The 16,397-nt window shown below is 43.4% G+C and overlaps 1 protein-coding gene across 2 annotated transcripts in view; it reads right to left on the bottom strand.

The window, feature by feature from the left end:
• Positions 1–15,439, bottom strand: part of SLC2A9 (solute carrier family 2 member 9) — a 98,991-nt gene extending 83,552 nt beyond the window's left edge. For both annotated transcript variants that reach the window (XR_010606129.1, XM_065634037.1), the window contains exons 1-4: positions 15,287–15,439; positions 10,767–10,865; positions 5,299–5,459; positions 852–976 (exon numbers count right to left, since the gene is read on the bottom strand). Coding sequence is in view for 1 of the 2 variants with exons in the window: in XM_065634037.1 (XP_065490109.1) it covers positions 852–976; positions 5,299–5,459; positions 10,767–10,865; positions 15,287–15,367 (466 nt within the window). In the remaining variant the exon portion in view is untranslated. The remainder of the gene's footprint in view (positions 1–851; positions 977–5,298; positions 5,460–10,766; positions 10,866–15,286) is intronic.
• Between the last annotated feature and the right edge of the window lie 958 nt (positions 15,440–16,397).

The raw sequence follows: 16,397 nt of genomic DNA, 5'->3' as shown, positions 1-16,397 counted from the left end.
ATGCTGCTCAAAGCCAGGAGAAAACAAATGCTTGACCCTGGTTAGTATACTGACAATATTGACACAGCTCCAGAAGCTGGGTCACTGGGTGGTAATCTGAGACCAAAATTAGCAGTCAGCACCAAAACTACCCATGAACTTCGCATTGCAAGTGACAGACACATCCACTGTCAAACAACCAAAGTTTATGCTTACTAACAACACCACCAAAGCTTGCCAGAAAGGGAGCTTGGCAATGGAAAAGTCAGAGCACTTTCCATTATTTAGTGACATAATTACACTCAGAACGTAAACCCATCTTAATTCATCAAGTCTGTCTCCACAATAGGTAAGTATTTCTCACCATCCAGTGATCTGTGAAGTTGTTTAGAGCCTCACTGCTAGCTGCAAGACTATTCCGGTGCAGCAGCTCCTCCACGATTTACTTTTAAACCATGAAGACCATGTTGCTAGGAGCAAATGGTGATGTACCAAACCTTCCACTTCATCCTACTGGTATTAGCACGGGATCCAACAACTTCTAAACACAAAGCAGCAAGCAGCTGAAATAAATAGACTACACCCTCCTAGCCAAAGGATTTTCATGGCACGAAGACAGATACGTTCTATCAGGGCTGGAGTAAGAAAGGAGGAGGAACAACCAGGGTGGACAGCAGCAGCTAGAGTCCATTCCAGCGTCTTCTCCAAACATCACATCTCCCAATGCTTATTCTGCTGTTTTGTCCCAGTGAAATCAGTGTGGCTAGTCCCCGAAATGTCTCTTTAATGTAAAGAGTGATGTAACTGGGGCAGAGGAGAAAGATTATGCATGGCACAAGCATTTCAGATACGTATGGCATGATAAAGCTTACCTGCATCAACACCCATTATCACACGGCCCAGTATGAGCATTTCAAACGACCCCGCCAGCAAGGAGAGGGACATCAACAATGCAGCTGTCACTGCAAACACGTTATTGAGCAGCAATGTACATTTCCTAAAAGGAAAAGATATTTTTTGTACATACCAGCAACAAAACAGCTAAACCTAGTCATTTTCAAAGCATGCTAAGCTATTATTCTTAAATATCCATAAATAAAACCAAAAAGTGCCTAGCAAACACTGCCTCTTACATGTTGTGCAGAGTTCCAAAATACAATACTATACCCAAATGGACACAGTTCCAAACCTATACCACAGCTTTAAAATAAAACATATCACAGTTAACTGAAGAGCTGTACTTCAAAGGCACAGCATTTAGCCATCCTAAACATCCTAAGAACCCAAGTGCCCTGCCCGAGACACTGTATATGAATATAAACAAGCATACTCTGGGTAAATGTATGTATGTAGGAACCAGAGAATATATTTCAAATAGCAATAAGCTGATATAACTACAGGCATTTTTATGCTACATACAGTTTTTGCCATCTTGAGAACTTCCCAACAGTGACATATTTATGTCATTATAATTCATCCTTAAACCCATGATATTAAAAACATACATTGAGGAAAATTACTTACTACTTGTAGAGTTAGAAAAAACACTTGGGCTCACTGGCATGATAAAAATATACCCTTTTCCAAAAATTATTAAAATTAACCAAAATACAGATTTACGGTTTTTTCTCCAATTTTTAAATTATTTCATTCTATAGCAGTCAAATAAAACGTGGGAAAAAATACTTCTTTCAAAGAAAATAAATATTATTTATGGAAAATTATTACTTCATTAAATAAATACAAATAAAATCACAAAAATGTATTTTAAAATTTTCAAAAATCTCAATTTTTCATTTGCACTATAATAACAGCTGTATTTCTTATAGTTTTCATCTTTCAGAACTTTCTGCTCAAGTTTGAGGGACTCATTAGTTCAAAAGTGAGTCATAAGTCTCATAACTTCTGCAGAAGGAAACACTTTACAAAAGAAATTATACGTAGGATTTCACGGCCCTTTGACAGTCAGATTCAAACACGGACATACAAGATCTCATTTCTGGAACACACGGAAGAAGAGTGTTTAACGATATAAGATCAATAGCTCTGCTGCAATGGTTCTTGTTGAAAGACGAAGTAGAAAACCCACCTAGAACTCAGAGAATCACTGCTACCTTATACACATCTCTCCACAAATATGGATTTAAGTGGCTTTTCGCTAAATTACAGCCTGCAGGTGAATGGCTGGAGAAGCCATTATCATCAGGTTCAGCCTTGCAAGAGACTGAAAAGTTTCTTACAATTCCCAGACAGAGTCCCAGAGTTATCGGCTGGAGATGTGGTGGCCTCTTCACAGCATACCACGAGGTAGGTGCTGTGCAGTGCTTACGATCTAACACAAGGCAAAACACCATAATTTACACAATTATGTGGCAAGAGAGTGACCGTACCCCATGTTTTCCATCTGTGAGTCACCTCATTTAGCTATACATGGCAAAGCAACGGAGCTTTGTCTTTACCAGGTTTTCCAGTCACATAATTAAGCACAGTCCTGCTTTGGCTCCAGAGGTACAACTCAATACTGAAGCTTCCAATGCCACTCACAACAACATATGGAGGAAACAACCGATTTGAAATCAATTTTACCTGCAGATAAACACCACTGATAATGTAAATTATGAGGAATTAATTAACTTTGATAGTAAAACTGAAGTGCTATTAAACTTGTAAGTACTCTCAACATATTTTCAATGTCTACTTACCGTAATCCCCATGGAAGAGAAGAGGAATGACCAGAAAGGCTGTCTACCTTTTATTTTCCAAAGCAGGTAACAAACCAACACAGCAGTCCTCATTCTCCTCAAGTTCAACAAATAGGTACCAACTGGAAATCTCCCACCTAATGAACAAGTCATCTAACTTTTTACAAGAGATGCCTATTTCTGTAACTGAGTAAACAGAGGAAGAGATAGCAGAGTGGGCTTAACCTAAAGCTAACATGCAAAACAATGCCAGAACTGGGAAAGGGAACCTGGACTCAAGTTCCAGTCCAGAGCCCCACACAGTTCTGCTGCAGCTATTGCACTACGCGTACTAGATGTACTACTTCATTTAGATATGAAGATTTTTGTTCCTTCCATTCAAATAATTCAGATTTCTTTTTTCCTGCCAAAAGAAATGAAGCATTTATACATTCCAAAAGGAAGATGCTTTCAAGAACTTCTGATTGAGCACAGAGCATTTGCCACAAGCAGCTACACCTTAAGCCAAACAGTAAGTTTCACAACTTGGTGGCAAAACTGATTCTGACTATCCGTACTGTTGCAGGAATGTAACCTCTAATCCTGTACTCAATCTGAAGTAGTCCAAAGAGAAATACCTTTGCTCAGTAGATATCAGTTCCCAGAAGCATTCCAGCTGAGACAGCTCACCCATCAGCTAGACATAAATACAGCTAAGTTTTAAGGATTTTTTTCTGCCTCTTTTTTTAGGTATTTTAGATACTGAAAACACTTGAGAATCTCTTCCTCAGAATTGTCTTCAGCTTTTCACAAAATCACGTATAATTAATCTCTTGTGATTTCAGGGTTGTCATTTGTTTTCATGATACTACATAATTCCAGAGGCCAGAGCAGAATCCTAGTGGCTATGAACCCTCCATGGCTGCAAGGACTTTAACTAGGGATTTGAATTAACAATCTTTTTGTCTAAAACTCACTACTAGGAAAATTATAGAATTAAAGTTTCATCAAAAGTGTATTGTTGCCTCAAAATTCAGTAATAAGAAAGACCCTAGAAGCTCCATTTGGGAGCAAATATGATACCTTATACAAATAGTATAGTAAGGAAACGAGGTGTTTAAATAACAAACTCTGTATTCTTTAATCTAGGTGTTTAAATAAAAACCAGTAACAGATGAATACTGGATCACCGTTTCAACTACAGTCGATCACTTCAGAATAACACAGAGGTAGCGTTACTAAAATAATCCAGCCAAATTCCCTTAATCACTTCAGACTCAAAACGGCTCACTGTGCTTGAGGGAAGGTCGTCTCCGTCTCCGGCAAATGCGCCCCGGCAGTGGCCTAAGCAACCCCCTGAGCATAACGCTCTGGGTGTTCGAGCTACACAACAGCACCAGCTCTTTGGTAGAAGAAGAGAATTTAAATTATGAAGTGTCAAAGCCACATCTGAACATGGGATTTGTGTGGATGAAGGTTCTCTTTGAAAAAATTACATCTCTCAAAGTAAGCAGGGTCTAGGACTCTAGTAATTTGGAAATTATGTTATTAACCTTACAGCAACATGATTCAAGACTGCTCTCTTTAAAGTCATACATTTTTTCTGCCTAATGCTTTTGATCTCCCTTAGTTCATTATTCTGTCTCACTGTAAATGGAGCTCCACTTCATCATACATACATCCCTTCAACCTATCCTTGAACAACTTAACAGCAAAGTATTTTATTGTTCTGTCAATATTTCACGATGTGCTCCTCAATTACAGTACCGATATATCAGTCTGGCTTCCCAGACAAGTAAGAACAGTTGAGTTGGATGGTTACATACTTAAGCTTCTGTTATTACCTTCTCCAGTGACTTAATTGAGCAAAAATTATCAAATTATATAGAACTTACAATTAAGGAAAAGCCAAATGAGCAGTTAAGATGAATGTTATAATGACTTTTTTTTCCATGCCTTTCTGAACAGAGGTAAATTACGAATCACTTTTAAAATTCTCTTTGGAAGACTGTATGAAACAAAAGTTTGGCAGAAATATCTAGTTAGTACCTGCAGCAAAAATACAAATACACACTAGCACAAACATTCCTAAAATACCTACATTCCCTATGGTGAAGACTTGGTCAGATACTGCATTGCATACAGGAGGGAAGGCATCCCCAAGCTTGAGGAAGACCAAACACAAACTTCACCATAGTTTAGTTCTTCAAACTGTATTTTAAGTTGACACAAGGAATGTATGCCAACAAATGTTGTTGAGAAGCAAATGAGATGTGGATAGCTTTACTTGTGTACAGTAAGATACTCATCAGACTCTTGAAACAAGAGTCTGCTGATCCTTTGTGAAATCTTTCCTATTATATGGTATTTTCCTGTTGCATACTTGACTATTCAGCCTCTTTGACATCTCAGCCCATTGCCCATTCAGAACAAATGGCTTCTGTGACTCAAATGATGCACAGTAAGGCCAGAGAGAAAGAAAGAAAAATTTTACTCTCGGAAATTCAGAACTCCTAGAATTGAGCTTTCATAATTTGAAGATGTCTAAATTTGCATTCTGGTGAAGAGGTGGTGGGTTTTTTTTCTAGAGAGACTAAGTGAGAAACTGCTTTACAAACTACTTTTCCAATACACTTACCGTCCAAAGAACTTCACAATTGGGGTAACGATAATGGCACCCACAAGGCCACCAATGGCAAAAATAGAAACAGTTATAGACCAGAGAAGAGTCAGCGTGCTTTCATCCACCGAGAAGCCGTATCTTCTTTCCCAAGTTTCATTGTAAAACTTCTTGATAAACTGAAAGAAAATCAATAATAATACGCGTAAAATCACAGTTTAAGAACACAACTGACAGAATAATAACTTAAAAAAAAAAAAAAAAAAAACCACCACCAAAACAAAACAGTAGCTCATTTGCAGGAATCACCCTTGCTCTTCTATCTTTCTCCTCCAAAACACAAGGTCTCACTCACTTCTAGATGCAACTGCAACACAGACTAACTGAACCAGTCAAAGCACACATACATTTAACTACATGCCAGTCATAAACAGGTGGGGAAAAAAACACAGGTAGACGTGGATGTAGAAGAAGTTTATAAAAGAGAAACTCCTATAAAGCAAGGATGTTACCATTTTAATTATCAGTACAACATTAACAACAGTTTGCATTAGCTTTACTGTGTACAAATATGTAACATTTCAGCCCAAAGTGGTGTTAAGGGCTCAGACAGAGAATCACAGAATGGTTGAGGTTGGAAGGGACCTCTGAAGGCCAATCTTGTCCAAGCCCCCTGCTCAAGCAGGGTCACCTACTGTGAAGTGCCCAGGACCGTGCCCAGAGTTTTTTTAATATCTCTAAAGAGGGAGATTCCACAAATCACACCACCTGAGCTTGGAAAGTTGCTGCACATCAGCTGAGCTCTGCTCACTGCTCACATACATACACTTTAAATGCGCCAGAGTTTATTTTTCTGCTTTCCTCACACGAGCCCAACTGCGAGTGTTTGAAGAATGCCTTCTAACAAGCTCCCTTCCCTTATGTCTAATTACACCAAAGCTTCTTCATCTTTCTAAAAGGTAAAGTTGTCGTAGCTCCAGTATGACATTTTTACAGTCTCTATATCACCTGCAGAGACATCACCTATTTACTTTCTCTTTCGTCAGGTGTCCTCATTTTTATGCTGTTCCCATTTCGAACTCGAGCAAAGCTCCGATGCCACCGTGGTGTCTGATGCTCTGGCCAGGATACAGTACAGGTCACTGCTGCAGAAGGGCACAGCACACTTGTGTAACGCTCTCACGTGTTCTGTGTCACTGCTGCCTGACAAGCTCTACTGTATCACAAAGCTTCATCTTGGCAGTTTTCCCCAGTTTCTTCTCAGATTTCCTCCAGTATGTCATAGGTACTAAATTATCCTGGGGCAGGACTCAGCAGGATAAACGTAACACCACGTTTTCCCTGTTCAAACTAGGAATTTCAGACTTTGGGTATTCCAGCCTTGGACACACGGACTATTCAATTTGAGGACTTTATTTAGTTTGAAACTCTACCTCTCCACCTGCAAAGTACCTAAAAAAGGTGGAGTTAGTATGTAAGGAAGACAGCGATATTTATCCTTCCTGTCTTATATGTTGCTATATAAACAGATAGAAGGAAAAAAAAAAAGAAAAGAAAAAAATAAGTAAATTTGGTGCTTGGTTCATTTAGAAGAATCCCATAGTAAACTTCCAAATGAATCTGCCATTAAATCAAGCAGTGCAATATCTCTTTAACACCAATACTCAGATTATATTTAGAATCAGATATCTTCTTGTTTATTTGAAGTTCATTTCTGATAGTAATGAATACTGAGAGAAAACATTTTTGGAACACTATTAGCATTTCTTGCTAATGATAATGGCTAAAAATAGTATGCAAATTATCTCCCCTTGTATTATGACTGATTTTCTCAGTATAGCTTTGTTATTACCAAGGAGACATCAAAAAACTGCAAATATGCAAGAACAGAAAGTACAAACTACAACACTCAAAAGTAACAGACAAATGGGCTGGCATGTACATCACCTGTGTCTGGATTCCCGTTGCTGGTAAATGGGATGCTAATAACACATACAGGTTTTGAGGAGTTGCACATGAAAATGAAAACTCAAAGAACAAAACAAATCTGATCCAACAAATCCACTGGATTTGAATCCACTGAGTTCTGTGGAAAGGCTCCTTTGGGATTTTAAACAGTTGTCTGAACAACACTAATGGCATAAACCTGCATACAGAAGTTTTAGCACCTAACCAAAGCCTACAAGGAATGGCAGCTGACTGATATCAGCATCTCACATTCTGCTGCCTCAGTTCATTAAGGCAGTAGTTCTAGGGTGGGAAATATCAGGGAAATACAAGTGATACGTATTTTTTTTGTATCTATAAATGCAAGGGATATATTTTACATTTAAGGGAAATATTTACCTTCTCTCTAGCTGTAAGTAACTTTTATCAAGGGAAGAGATGAGCTGATCTTTAGAGCAGAAAAATGACCTTACCCACTGTTACAAGGGTCACTCACACCCAGTGACAACTATTGACCTGGTTGACACAGCACGCTACACGTTTTTGCAATAGTCTCACTTTTCCCATATCAGCTCTAGAAGGAACGCAGAGCTGCAGCCGCCCGCGGGAAGGAGGCAAGAGCTGCATAGCAGAAAGCAGAGAGACTTTGCTTCCCGCACAGAGCACAAAGCACACCATTGTTCTACAGACCATGCCCACAACCAGCCCACGGAAAGAATTGTAGAAATTCAGCTAACAAAAAGACAGTTTCGACTTGTATTCAATTAAAGCATTTGTCTTCTGATTGTCAAATGCTTCCATACATTTTTAATAAATTCTGATAACTCTTTGAACAAGTCCCTGGAGACTTCTATTATGAATTCTGGGTTTCTTGTGTGATCAAGTGCTATGCGCAGGAGGAAGAGACCTGCGATGGGCCACTGCTCTTTCCCACAGAAAAGTGAGGGACTGAGTGGGAAGCGACCTCTGCTCCGAGCAGAGCTGGTGCTGTCTATTACCCCCTTGCAACAAAAATGAAGTTGGACTGACTCTGCCTTACGAGATGACCCATAGTAAAGTTCACTAGTGAGAAGAAGTGCAGGGCTATTTCCCTGAGTTTTGATAAGCTGCTACAACTTTCAGCATTGAAAGGACACGTATACAAGAACTTATAAACAGTTCAATGCTTAAATGAACCTTCCCCCCAGCTCAGTCATTGTACTGATGTGTTCAGTCTCAGGATCCTAGAAACATCCCATGTTTTAGTCAACAGTCATTATCAAACATTTTTTCATACAGTCCCTTTCTAAAGTTGGAGGAATTTAGGCATCAAAAGGAATCGTGCTGATGTCAACAGAAGCAGAAGATATCCAACATCCCACAGAGAGATGCTCATATAGTGCAGACTGTAAGCCGCACATCACCCGAGCAATTTATTTGTCCTACCAAGTTTGTAAATGAAACTTGGCCTACAACATTTAGGAACTACTGCACTCCCAATATAACCTTTAACAAGACTGCTGTTTATCTACAGCTAAAAGCTGTTCCCCTTCAGTTTTCCTCAGTCGCCTCACAGCTGTATTCCAAAGGGTCACCTTGGAGCAGACTGATTTGGTGACATACAGGGGGAAAACACATGTGGCACAGGTTCCTTTTCTTGTGAAGAGCCACAGGTTTGGTGTGGCTCACTCCTCCCTACGAGCAGAGCCCAGACTCTTCCCTTCAACCTGGTCATTGCAGCTCCAGGGACAGGAAGGTGGCAAATGGACAACACATTAATCCTGGGGCTAGAGAGAACCAGAGGCCACACTGGTATTTTATTCTTAAACTACACCATTACGCATTCCTTGTCCATAGGACTACTCCTTAGCCCTAGCTAATGTGTGGCTTAACATGAATAAGAAAGACACAAAATTCTCAAATACTGAAACAACACACTAGAAAAAGGGAGATTTCATGCATACCTATCAACGAGATGACCAAAGCCATCAGCCAGGCATCCAGTTTCAGTCCAAAAGCAACAGTAAAGATTTCAAACAAAAATGGACAATCCTGGAAGTGCTACTAACCACGACATCTGGAATTTAGCATTCGTCACGGTACGGCTGCACCTTCAGCCTCCCCACTCACACTCTGGTCACCACTATAATCTAACACTTCATTCAAACCTAAGTGTCTGAGTGTTGCCAGAGAGCACATCCTGTCAGCCTTTCTTTCCTTTACACCCACGCAAAGTGACAGAAGAGCTCTGATTACCAAGACAGCCCATTTTTTAAATGGTGCTTAGAAGTTCAGAAATCAGATCACTCTCACTGCTCTGCTGACAGTACCAAGGCAGCACAGGAAGGATGTCTACCATCAGGACAATCAATACCATCGCTCACAGAATTTCAGCTTCCTGCTGATTTCTTCTAAGCCGTGTTTATCTTCTGATGACTGCAAGGTGAAGTGATGCCTAGACATGTCATCCTAGAATAAACATCTAATCTGTCTCACTCTGTGTTATTGGTACAAAAAGTACCAGGAACTTGAAGAAAATTCCCAGAAGTTACAAAGGTGGCAATTAAAACTTCCTATAGGATGAGTCTCTTCCTAGTCCTTTGGGTTGTCAGTTTACCAAATAAAATACACATATGAAACATAAATTTTAAAAGAAATTCTATCGTTATTTGCATAAATACTGTATTCATCTTCAATGTGACCAATCTGTTTAGGTGGAAAGCTAGCCACACATTGTAATAGGAGATTTCTATAGAAGAAGGAGCTTAGCTTTGGAAAGGAACTGTTTTGAAATGGAATTTCCACAGTTCCCAAAGTTTACTAGCTACTTTTTCAAAATGGTGTTGCTTGCAACTCTACCAAATTGCTTACTGCTGTGCTTGACTGAATTAAGAGGATCTCTAGACAGCCAGCATAAAAACAAAATGTCCAGACTTTCATTTGTGATAACTGATATTTTAATGAAATCCCCCCCAAATATTGTACACTGATTCCACAGTACTCTATTCATCAAATCTATTCCATATGTTGCAGCCAACAGATGGTCAACACAGCAGTTTTAAATTCAGAACCAAACAAGGCATCGCCATGAAACGCAGAAGAGGAGGCCCATTATTTAAGAAGGAGCCAGAGGTATTATTTATAGTATCAGTACTGTGGGAATGAAATGTTGTGCAACCCTCCAAAACCGACCAATGTGAAGAGAAGCTGCTGAACATGTGCATACGGCTACCAAATACTCAGTAGTCAGACAGACTATTAAAAATACCTTATCATGCAAAAGTGGGCAAAAAGATTTAGTGCCATTCTGGGTTTAGGGAGAATGAGAAACAAACCATGTGCACCCACTCACCTCAACAGCGGTGTTTAGTTTCCTGACAGCTACTGAATTTATGTGAAAACCTCACGGACAGCAGAAAGAAACTTTCAGGCAAAGTTACCATATGAGATTTAATCTACTACATCAGGAGGAGCACAAAAGCAGGATGTTGGGCAGCACATACTAAATGGACAAGGTTGCCCTCTACTGATGCTCAGTTCCAGTTTTGTCAGTCACTTACCACTGCAGGAGCGTTCACCACTGAGAGATTGTAACCATAAAGAAAAGACGACCCAAAAGCACCAGTTAAAGAGGCTACAATTAGACTCCCAGACCAGTTCTGAAAAACAAAGAAAAGATGCAGCCATTGTTAGTATACCTTAAATTAACATACCTCATGTTTTAAACTCTCCTTATGGTATCTTGCATAACTTCTGCAGGCAGATCTCCCCGCTGTAGAACAATGGTCTGAAACACTTTCCCTTGCTGCAATTTGAGGAACTGTAAATTTGAAGTGGCAGTATCTCAATTAGCATTTACCGAAGCATAAGTGAACATCTGAACTTCTTTCGACCTCACAGATTTTTGCTGTACACAACACATCAGCAACCCCACCAAAAGGTAAAATGCTGGAGAAGTATATTCTCAGCAAAGGCAACTGTTGGCAACATACCATTAACACAACAACGCAAGGAGTAGTGTATATTTGATGGTCCATGGGCAGATCCAACCCAGGTGAAAGCCTGTGAGATGGTGTGCCCCCCACTCCCATCCGAGTAAGGATTAGTGAAACGGTGATCAAACAAATAAAAATGATGCTTACAAACTAGGTTTTGTAATCCACATGCAAGTCTCCAACAGTCATTTGATCACACACACACACTCCAGTGGAGACACCATTTGTCCCTTTTCCCCAGTGACACACCTGTACCTCTCTCTTTTCAGATCTCCTCCCTCCATCCCTCTCAGCCTGTTTTTAGCCCACCTCTACTAACAATTTCTTCTTCCACATCAGCTGTTGAATAAAAGGTAGGACTGCTTAGATACTGGAGTTTCAGCCAGTTGATTTGAGAGATTTTGCATTTTAGGGTCCTTTCCATCCTCCCCAGTATTACACTCTGCTACTCAGTTCTCCTGCTGCATTACACAGAGTGGCAGAAGTGACCATTGCCATTCCTGAGATGTTAAAGTTAGTGTTTTGGTGGCTGGTTGATTGTGAACACTGTTTTGTAGATCATGGAAGACAACCCACCTTTCTTGACCTCTGAGTACGTTAGAGTGGACGGCTTTTTAACGTGTCTTCAATTAAAAACAAAACCAAACAAAACCAAACAAACCCCAAACAAACAAAAAAACCCCTCGCCAAGACAAAAAACCCAGCCCTCTGCTAAGAATCTAGAATTTCAGACACAGTTCACTGTCATTTTATGTCCAGCCTCATCACTCACTGAAGCCTCAATCCTTTCACAGGGAAAAAGATGTGCTTAAGGCAGCCTAATAAACCCAGCTTCAGTTATATCCCTTACAGCAGACAGAACAGGTTAATGATTCAATACTTTCTGTTAACTGCACAAAACTGTATGTTTGCTTTGGAAAACGAAGATTTGGAGCATGAACTAGGTTTGTGCAGCTAGCACACGGCATAGCCGCAGCAACGATGCAGCAGAATGAGCTCCAGCAGCCCCAGGTCAAGCACAGCAGGGCAAGTGAACGCACCGTGGCTGTTAATGAGTGTCAGAGCTCACGTTTCCGCACTGTCATTGCAGACTCGCTATGATCCACGAAGAAGGGATGAGGTACTCAGGTGCCAGGGCAAGGGACTGCAGCGCACAGCCCAGCATGGGTCTGCCACGCTCCGCAGTGCCGCTCCTGAGGGTTCAAAACGCCCTGTGGGACAGCTGAGCGTTTTTAACTTCTTCCACACCATGTGGGAACATCCAAGAGATTACACAGTTCATTAACCACCCCGTTTTCAGTCAGGTCAGGAGGAACTGGACAGGGGGAAAAAAGCCTCGTGTAACAAATATACCCCATTGAGTTCATTACATAAGCCAAATACAATTTCTTATTATTAGCCAGCTTCTTAAAATGAACCTCACACACACACACACACACACAGAGCTTTGCACCATTACCTCGGTAGCAAAAAGTAGAAATTCACATCATTTCTTTCACTGAACGGTTGGAAGGGACCACGGAAGATCACCTAGTCCGACCCGCCTGCTAAAGCAGGTACACCTAGAGTAGATTGCACAGGAATGAGTCCAGGCAGGTCTTGAACGTCTCCAGAGAAGGAGACTCCACAACCTCTCTGGGCAGCCTGTTCCAGGGCTCTGGCACCCTCAAAGCAAAGAAGTTTCTCCTCATGTTCAGATGGAACCTCCTGTGCTTCAGCCTGTGCCCGTTGCCCCTCATCCTATCGTTGGGCACCACTGAAAGGAGTCTGGTCCCATCCTCTTGACATCAACCCTTGAGATATTTATAAACGTTGATGAGATCCCCTCTCAGCTTCTCTTCTCCAGGCTGAACAGACCCAGCTCTCTCAGTCTCTCCTCACAAGAAAGGTGCTCTAGGCCCCTAATCATCTTTATAGCTCACTGCTGGACTCCCTCCAATAATTCCTTGTCCTTCTTAAACTGGGGAGCCCAGAATTGGATGCAGTACTCAAGATGCAGCCTCACCAAGGCAGAATAGAGGGGGAGGACGGCCTCTCTTGACCTGCTGGTCACACTCTTCTTAATGCACCCCAGGATACCGTTGGCCTTCTTGGCCACAAGGGCACATTGTTGACTCATGGTCAACCATTTCTCTACTATGCACAAGTGTTCCTACAATTAGGAGTTGCTACTACTCTCAACTGAAGACGCCAATGAGAATATTCCTGGACGTCTATCAGGTTGGTCCCAATGGGCTCACAAATTACAAATGCAAGTTCGCAAGTGCTATGCAGTAATCTTGATGCAATATTGCTAAAGGGCTCTGCTCCAACAATGTTAGACCCATCAGAAAAATCCCACAAACAAAATTATTTGGATCATATAGCCTGGTGCTATTAAAAACTCCGGCAAAAGCTTAAAAATTTCAACACAAGCAAATTATATGCACACGAGGCTAAGTGGAAGATAATGCAGGACAACTCACAGAAGTGCTGCCAAATTAGAAAACCCCACATCCACTTCATTTTCAAGTGTTGCAAATAGGTGGGCCCACTTCAAGGTCAAGAATTTTTCAAGTATACAGCCTGCTGCAGAAAGCCTCGGACTTACTCAATTCAGAGTTTTACAGTTCTTGGAACACGAACGTCAGCTTCTCTATAACCTGCCTCCTCACACACTATTATAAATATTTGCTCAGGCTTCAGCCATGCCAGATAAAAGACAAAAGCACAATGAAGAAAGAACATATATATATATATTAAAAAAAAAAAAAAAATCAACCTGTTGCTCAGAAAAATATTAAGCCTGTGGCAACACTAAGAGAGGGAAAGAAAAAAACCCCTGTGTTTTACAGTGAACAGGAAACAAGGCGGCAACCACACCTCTCTCATAGGTGTTCCTTTTCCTCACTGCCACCCATGTGCTTATGCGTTGCTGCCGCCAGCGCAAAGGCAGGTAGGTGTGACCATCACCACAGCAGTGTTCAGTCAGGGAAGTTGCATGTGAGTTCACAGCAAAGACGTCCAGATACCTGAGTACCGTTTACTTGTGAAAGTCCACGTTTCTGGTCTTACCACAGATCCCAGGGCATCATGCTCTGAAAGCGGCTTTTGCCAACTCCCGTCCTTGTTCAGCACTGCATTTGTGTCAGCTACGAGTGTTAAATTACCTTTTTTTAAATGCATGCCAGTTTGCATTTCAGTTTTCAAAACACACTTTAGAATAAAAAGGTTAGGGTATATAGAATAAAAAGGTTAGTTATATTCCCCTTTGCAGATGAAAAGACACTTGTTAGTCTACATAACGAAGTTTAAATAAACAGATACTGCTAAGACTTCTTATTGATATTGGGAACTTGGGTTGTGCAGCACTCTACCCGACACCCTGAGCGAGATCCAGTTTTAGGAGAGCACCAAGCACCCTGGAGCTCAGAGCAGGGCCGTGCCCGTCGGGCTGCGCCGCAGGCCGGGCGCTGCCGGCAGGTGCGCCCCCTCACACCGCGGTCCGCAGGTCGCTCAGGGAGGGAAACCTCCAGTCCTCGCCTCCCGGGCTTTCCCTTGCCCTGAGGGCTTCCTGGCACGGGCGGTGTTGGGAAGCAGCAGTAAAGCACCGTGCGCCCTCGCCTTGTTCTGCTCCCACTGCCAGCGGCTTCACCCGCGGGGGCGGCTGCTCTCCCCGTGCGGGCGCTCGGCGGCTGCCGCGCCGCCCTCCGCCCGTCCTCCGGGTCCCGGCTCGGCTGCCGCGGTATTTTTAGCTCTGCCCGCCGCCGGCCTCTCTTGCACCGGCACCAACAACTTTCCAAGCGGAGAAGGACTCGGCGCCGCCGCTGTGCAGCCCGAGCTCCGCCTCACTCTGGGGGAGCAGCGGGGAGTTACCCCGGCTCCCACAGCCACCGTGCACCAGTCTCGCTTTTCCTCCCTCCCCACCACGCCGGGAAAGGACTGAAATCCCCCCTCTGCGGTCAATCGACCCCGAGGCGCGGGCAGCGCAGGCCGGGCTCCCCGCCCGCGCCGCCGGGCTCGCTCCCGCCCCGCCGATTACCCGCAGCGATCGTCACTTCCAAAACAACCCTCGGGGGGACACCGCGCCGCTCCGCGCTACTTACGCTCCTGCCCGCGCGGCGGCGGCCGCTCCCCGCTCCCCGCGCCACCAGCGTGGCCGCCTCGGGCCCCGCCGCACGGTCCATGCCGCTGCCGCATGTGCGCAGCGGCCGCGCATCTCCGCCGGGCAGCGCGGGGCGCCGCGGGGGCGCGGCCGCGGGAGGCGGTGGCGGCCGCAGCCGCGCAGGGCGGGGGGCGCGCCTGGCGCTCGGGGGTGCCCGGGCGGGCGGCGGCTCGCGGGAGCGGGGACAGGCGGTGCCTGGCGCAGGGCGGGCTCGGGGGACGGAACAGCCCCGGGTCGTTTATCTGCGTGCTTGTACGGAACTGGAGCAAACGTGCGTTCCCGGCGCCTTCCCGGCAAGCCTGTTCCCTCGGCGGGGATTTACCCAGCCGTGCAGCGAAATGTCACGACGGGGTGTCCATCACGGCACCCCGCCGAGTGGCAGGGGGACCGCGGGTGCCGTTTGGAAGCCCGGGCTGCCTTTCTGTGAGGCAGACGCTACAGGAGGGAAGGGGAGACTTTTCCTGTGTTGCCGAAGCTGGAAAGTGAAAACACCACAAGACTTGTAGCCAATTAAGACGTTAACCACACGGCGTGTGGATGTTTCCACTGTCTTAGAAGGTTTAGATCAGATACGCAGCAGTGCGGGTGTGTAGCAGATAGGGATTAGACACGCTACCTGGGAAGATAAAAAGCTTTCAGCTGTTATTTTTTAGGGTACCTATTTGCAAACACAGGGATTTTTGAACGGCTTAGAGTTAACTACCCCTTCTAGTTGGCAATGGATGGGTATTAAGTGCATCTGGGAACTATTCCCAGCTGACTGCAGTCCATATTGGTCTAAATCTGTACTGTTTCCACTTCTGACATGATACATACCTCACAACTAGCATAGAGCTCTCCAAGACACAGTAATAATGCCATGAAGCATGGCACGTTTGAAAGTAGTTTATGACACAGCAACTTTGTAGTGTCTTTGGCTCGGCTCAAGCTGAGCAGTGTTCGAATAGAAAGCCAGATGCTACTCATTAACATGTAAAATTATCATACATATTGAGAAACACCAGCATAGACAGATCATCCAGACATCATTTATAATCTCTTTGAATGGCCAT

The sequence above is a fragment of the Caloenas nicobarica genome, chromosome 4 (assembly GCF_036013445.1).
Source record: "Caloenas nicobarica isolate bCalNic1 chromosome 4, bCalNic1.hap1, whole genome shotgun sequence".
Lineage (NCBI taxonomy): Eukaryota > Metazoa > Chordata > Aves > Columbiformes > Columbidae > Caloenas > Caloenas nicobarica.
The sequence above is the reverse complement of the archived record's forward strand: the minus strand, read 5'-3'. Positions and strand labels throughout refer to the sequence as shown.